Source organism: Echinops telfairi, unplaced genomic scaffold (assembly GCF_000313985.2).
Source record: "Echinops telfairi isolate 266 unplaced genomic scaffold, ASM31398v2 ScPeMD7_2;HRSCAF=8, whole genome shotgun sequence".
Taxonomy (NCBI): Eukaryota; Metazoa; Chordata; class Mammalia; order Afrosoricida; family Tenrecidae; genus Echinops; species Echinops telfairi.
Window position 1 is genome coordinate 9,050,904 of NW_022103898.1, and position 5,413 is coordinate 9,056,316.

The following is a 5,413-nucleotide window of genomic DNA, read 5'->3' on the forward strand; positions in this document are numbered from 1 at the left end:
ACCTTCCCTGCTTTCATGCAGTCCCCAACAGGGCCAGGCAAACGAGGGCTGCACTTTACAGCTGGGGAATAGGGCCCAGAGAGGCTGAGAGCTTACCCTGGGTCACACAGCTGGAAGCCTCCAGACTCAGGACTCCTAGGCAGGCAGAGCTGAGCCCTACTCACTGAGCTGGCCAAAATGCAACAGTGGTAGGTACTGGACTGCAACTAGGCCAGCACTTCAAAACCACCAGCTGCTCTGAGAGAGAAAGATGGAGGCTGTTTACTCCTGCAAAGAGTTACCTTCTTGGAAACCCACAGGGGCAGTGCTGCTCTGTCCTGTGGGTGGCTGAGTGGGCATCGTCTCTCTGGCAGTGAGTACGTCACGAGCGTGTATGCAGAGGGTTGGGTAAGCCTGTGGGGTCATGGTTCAGTTCACCTCGGCTATATGACCCTGGGACAAAGCCTCTTCTCCACGGTGGGCCTCAGCCTCTCCATCTGTAAAACTGATGGCTCTGACGGCTATCATACTTTGTAAAGCAGGTCAGCAAAAAAGAGGACAGCCCGCAAAGACTGGCCGAGGCTGGAGCAGACGGGCCCACACACAGCAGTGACTGCGGCGGCGAAAGGTGGGGCCGGGCTCGGCTGGCGCACCAGGTCTCTTTGAGGCACCCAATGATGACGATGACGACATGGGTCACGCAGTGGGCCAAAGACTGGCTCGGAAGAGGGGACCAAGGATGGGCAGGCTGTGGCTTTGACGGAGCCGGACCACTACATCTTCTTCCATGGAGTGGCCAGTGGAAGCCCCATGGGCAGGCCTGCTCTGTCCTACATGGTAGCTATGAGTTGTCTGGGCACGGCCTGGCTCTTGCTGTGCCCGCTGATGATGTCATCACTAAACTGGCACCACTGGAAGAGGAGCACCCCCAAAGGGCAGTTTCTGTCTGTCAGCGCCAATGCAGGGATCAAACAGGAGGTAGAAAGAAGCTGCCATCAGCGCTCGTTTCTGAGGTGTGTCTGCAAGGAGCAAAGTCCCCCAAACACAAACACGTGCTGATATTCAAGGGGTAACTGGCTGACAACACTGTAGCTCTGGACCCCACATCCCTGTCCCCAGCCCCACCCTGCGCCATTTACTGTGACTTCCAGAACAAGCAAGAGTTGGCTGCTCGCCGAGTGGGCAGTGGGTGGCATGAAGCAGGCATCACACAGTGCACAGGGGTCGGCAGTTCTGGCCTGGGAATGGCTGCCCCTCTCTGGGTGTCAGCTTCCCCCTGGGAGAGTAAGAGGTTGGCTCTCAGCTGTTTCTGAAGCTGCTTTGAGTGCCTGGGAAGTCCCGAACCAACCCTGTCCCCCTCTCCCCCTATCGGTCCCCCAGTCTTGTATTCAGGGCAAACCCTTTTGAAGCACTTAGTGGGGCATCATCTGCCCTCATCCAGGGCTCACAGGTGCCACGTGGGCAGCCAGGCCTGGAATCCAGGCCTAAAGTGATGGTGTCCCCAGGTCAATAGGTCAAGCAGGACTCCCCACGAGGGAGGGCCACCAAAGGCAGACATGAGGGTCCCTCGGTGGCCTCAACATGGTGAAGAGTCAGAGGAGCATGTGCCGGCGCTGGGGACACAGGCCATAGAAACTCGAGGGGACTCTACTCCAGGGCACTGGCCCCTCCCTTGCTTGGATGGGCAGTTGTGCTCACTTGGGACCAGCAAGAAGGGGAGAGGGCACTCGCAGTTACTAGGTGCATCTGGTTAGCGGGCATCAGACAGAAGATGTGCCCCAGCCAGCAGGCTGGGAAGCTCTGGTGCACCCGCCCCTTCTGACCCCTCCTCCTGCCCTTCTCCCTGGGGGGGGGTGTCCAGTGCTCCAGCTTCCAGCACTCAGGTCCCCCTGCCCGCTAGAGAGGGCAGACCCTCCTTTGCCCGGAGGCTGAAGGAGGGGGCCCCATAAGCCAGCCATCAACCCACCCACCTAGCAGGATGCCACGAGTGCCCAGCAGTGTATGAGCGCGCGGGGCTGGGACTGGTGAGCCCATTTTGCAGAGAGAAGCCACGGCAGCTTGGGCGGGCTCTCTCCCTCTCCTGAGTGCCCCTGGGACCCAGCCCCAGAGCAGCCGGGCAGAGGCAGCACAGCACGAGAACATCTGGGCCCAGAACTGGTCTGGACGGGGTTTCCAGGAGTCAGTCTCAAGCAGGCAGGGCAAGGGCGGGGTGTCCAAAGACCAATGGGGGGCCCCAAGACCAGCTCTGGTCCGCTCCTCCTCTCCAAAACTCCCTGCTGTGAGGGGATTGGCTGGTGGGAGGGCTCAGGCTTGAGCGGCCCAGCCCGGGCAGGTCTGGAGACTGCCCAGTAGGCAGTGATGCTGGGAGGCCCAAGGGAAGTATCTGACAAGGGGGGAGGGGAGCCCAGCTGGGCAGCGCTTAAGCACCTGGCTGCCAACTTGAAAGGTCATTGGTTCTAATTCAGCAGCCACCCGGTGGGAGAACAAGGCGGGAGTTGGCCTCTCTAAACCCAAGGGGGCAGTTCTGCTCTGCCCTATGGGGTCTCTGCGAGTGCGAATCGTGAGGGTTCGAGTCCAGCCCTGCCTCCACGTACTGTTTGACCTCAGCGCAGCTGCTTAGCCTGTTTCCTCATCGGCAGGGACCTCAATCCACACTCACCTCACAGATTATGGGAACCTACCTATTCCAGCTGGGGCTGGGCAGGCACAGGCTCCACCCCAGCTCCATTGCCCTGAGGATGCAGGTGCTCTAGTATCCAAGACTGCCCAGCCCTCCGGACAGTCCCCCTGCCACCACCCCCACTGTACTCAATGTGGCCCCCTTGGCTGACCAGCAGCCACTTCCAATGCCAGCACCCTGAGTCTTGCCCTCCCAATTGCCAGGAAACCCCAGAGGGACAGGAGGGAAAGGGAGGAGGGGAAGAGGGAAGGGACAGGATGGGAAAGCCCAGCTAGAAGATGGTGCTAACACCTGAGGGGGGTGGGGATGCCAGCAGGGGGAAGCAGAGACTGCTAGGAGGGCTTGCCCCCAAGGCCAGCCAGGCAGGGGAGGGGCGCGCACACACACACACACAGGAGTCTTACTTTGGCGGCCATCCTTTCCACTTCACCAGGTACTCGACTTTACCCTGGGGAGAGAGGGGACAGATCAGACACAGAGAGGTACCCGGTCTCCCCCACAGCCACTCCCAGGACAGCCAGGCCCCAAAGGGTTGCAGTCCCACATCCCCTCGGCAGCCAGGGGTCCTGCAACACACAGTCTGAGGACCCTCAAGCAGATCCTTGCCAACCTAGAGACGCCCACACTTGCTTGCCACTGGACCACCCGGGACCCAAAGACAAGACCCTCACTTAAAAATTAAAAAACAAAAACATGTTGATTTGTCCTATTCTAGAAAAGCAATCCCTCAGGTGACTCCTTCTCCTCCCACCTGGTGTTCCAACAACCCTGTTCCTGAGAGAGGCTGTCTGCAACCAGAGGCAACAGACGTTTGGATTCTCTGCTCAAAGTAACCCTCTAGTGTCCCCAGGGGCGGGGGTCCAATCTTCAGAAAGGGTGGTAGATTTTTCAGTTGTTAAAAGTTAAAGCCAGCCTGCCCTTCCCCCACAGAGAGCCACTGTTGTCACGGGCTGTCATTGAGTCACGGGCTGTCAATTACACAGCTGGAGGGAGTGTTGGGCTCCCCCGGGCCTTTTCACTAGTGGGTTTTTCTGAGGGAGATGGCCAGGCCCTGCTTCCCACTCCTCTGAAACCCGTTCAGCATCCTAAGGACATGCAAGCCTCCACTGGCCGACCAATGGTGGCTGTGCTCAAAGAGCACCTCAAAACTGAACCGGGGTCAGCCTAGTGGTGAGCTGCCCCTGGGAGGGGGTCTTAAAAAGTGCCCAGTTCAACCCTATCAGATCCTGAAGCCTAGCCACACCAGAGCTTGCAGGCCAAGCTATGTCACCTCCCCAAAGAGCTTTTGTCACTACAAAGCAGGTCTTTACTTCCTCCTTCTTTGTCAGCTTCCTCCACCAGATGCCAGCTCTGGGAGAGGAAGACACAGGAATCCCTGGGACTCGGGATAGTGCTGGGGACACACTGGATTATCAGTGACTGGAAATGCCCTCCTGCACTGGCCTCAAGCCCTTCCACGGTACCTGCCTCAGGTTACACTTTGTGTAAAGCACAGAGCTTTCTGGAATACATTAATCCTTTCTTGGATCAAGAAAGGCCCTGGGGTGGGGTGGGGTGGGGGAGGAGAGTGAGAGGAGAGGTACAGGCCCAACCAGAAGACACAGAGCTAATCCAAGCGAGTTTGGGGTAGAGAGGAGGCTGGTGGTCCACCCTGCCCCTCTGACCCTCTTCCATGATCCAGGACACCAGGACTAAAAAGTTTTCTCTCCACAAAGATGGGCCAATCGGTGTTCTGTCCTACCTCCCGCTCTACAATTGTTGAGTAACCTTGAGCTGGCCACTTCCCAGTGCAGGACTCAGTTTCTGCCTCTGTCAAGTGGGAGGTGGACCAAGGCCCCTCCTAGCCTTGCATGGAGCCCTCCCCGGCCCCTCACTCCCGCCCCCAAGGGCTGCCGGGTAAAGGGCAGGAGGTGGGCTGGAGGTGAGGAATGTTCCCCAAGGGCTCCCGGCTTCGAGTCTCCAGCGTGGGGCGAGCCCACTCCACAAACACGTGCACAGGCAGCGCGGATGCCAGGCGGGGAGTAGGCAGCCGGCTGCCTCCAGACTCCGCAGGCTGCGAGTTTGGGGGAAGGCAGAGGGGGCGGAGCTCCAAGGATGTCCCAGCTCAGAATGAGGCGTCACAGACCAGAAGGGAGCTAGGGTGGGGAGGGAGGGTGAGAAGGGGAGGGGACGCACCCCTGGCCAAGACGCGGGATCGGAAGAGGGCAAAGTGCAGCAGGAAAATCTCAGTGGCTGGGGGCGGGACCTGGCCTCCACTTTTCCGAAGCTCCGCCCCCAACTTCCAAGGACTTGGTACCTAAGCACAGAGTCCGGGGTTCGAGACCCAGGTCTGTCGCTAACACAGCCCAAGTCGTTGCCTCCACTTGGGCCTCAGTCTCCCCTATTTGGAATGGGTGGGCGCTAATAAGGCAGGATGGCACACGGGAACCCCACAGTCCGACCATCGCAGCAGCGCAGGCAGGCTCGGCCGTGCCCAGCATCTTGGGGCAACTTTTATTCCACTCACCCTACACGGTGGCGGGGAACACTGGGGCAACGAGTGGAGAGCCAGGCCCAGCTGGGCGGGGCAGCCCGGGTCCCTGGCCCTACTTTGCCCCCGGCCCCTAACGTAAAGGGGCGGCGCTGGGGAGCGGAGGGAACCCCACAGGGGTCCCAGGAGCCGCCCCCGGGCACCCTCACCTTCCGCACGCGCTTCTTCCGGATGCTCTCTACGGCGAACACCTGCTCGCCGATGGCTGACAGCTCCATGCGGGC

The 5,413-nt window shown here is 59.8% G+C and overlaps 1 protein-coding gene across 6 annotated transcripts in view; it reads right to left on the minus strand.

Moving 5' to 3' along the window:
* Positions 1–5,407, minus strand: part of CBX7 (chromobox 7) — a 14,756-nt gene extending 9,349 nt beyond the window's left edge. For all 6 annotated transcript variants that reach the window (XM_030886058.2, XM_045292704.1, XM_004700260.2 and 3 more), the window contains exons 1-2: positions 5,339–5,407; positions 3,064–3,107 (exon numbers count right to left, since the gene is read on the minus strand). In XM_030886058.2, coding sequence (XP_030741918.1) covers positions 3,064–3,107; positions 5,339–5,407 — 113 coding nt within the window. The remainder of the gene's footprint in view (positions 1–3,063; positions 3,108–5,338) is intronic.
* Between the last annotated feature and the right edge of the window lie 6 nt (positions 5,408–5,413).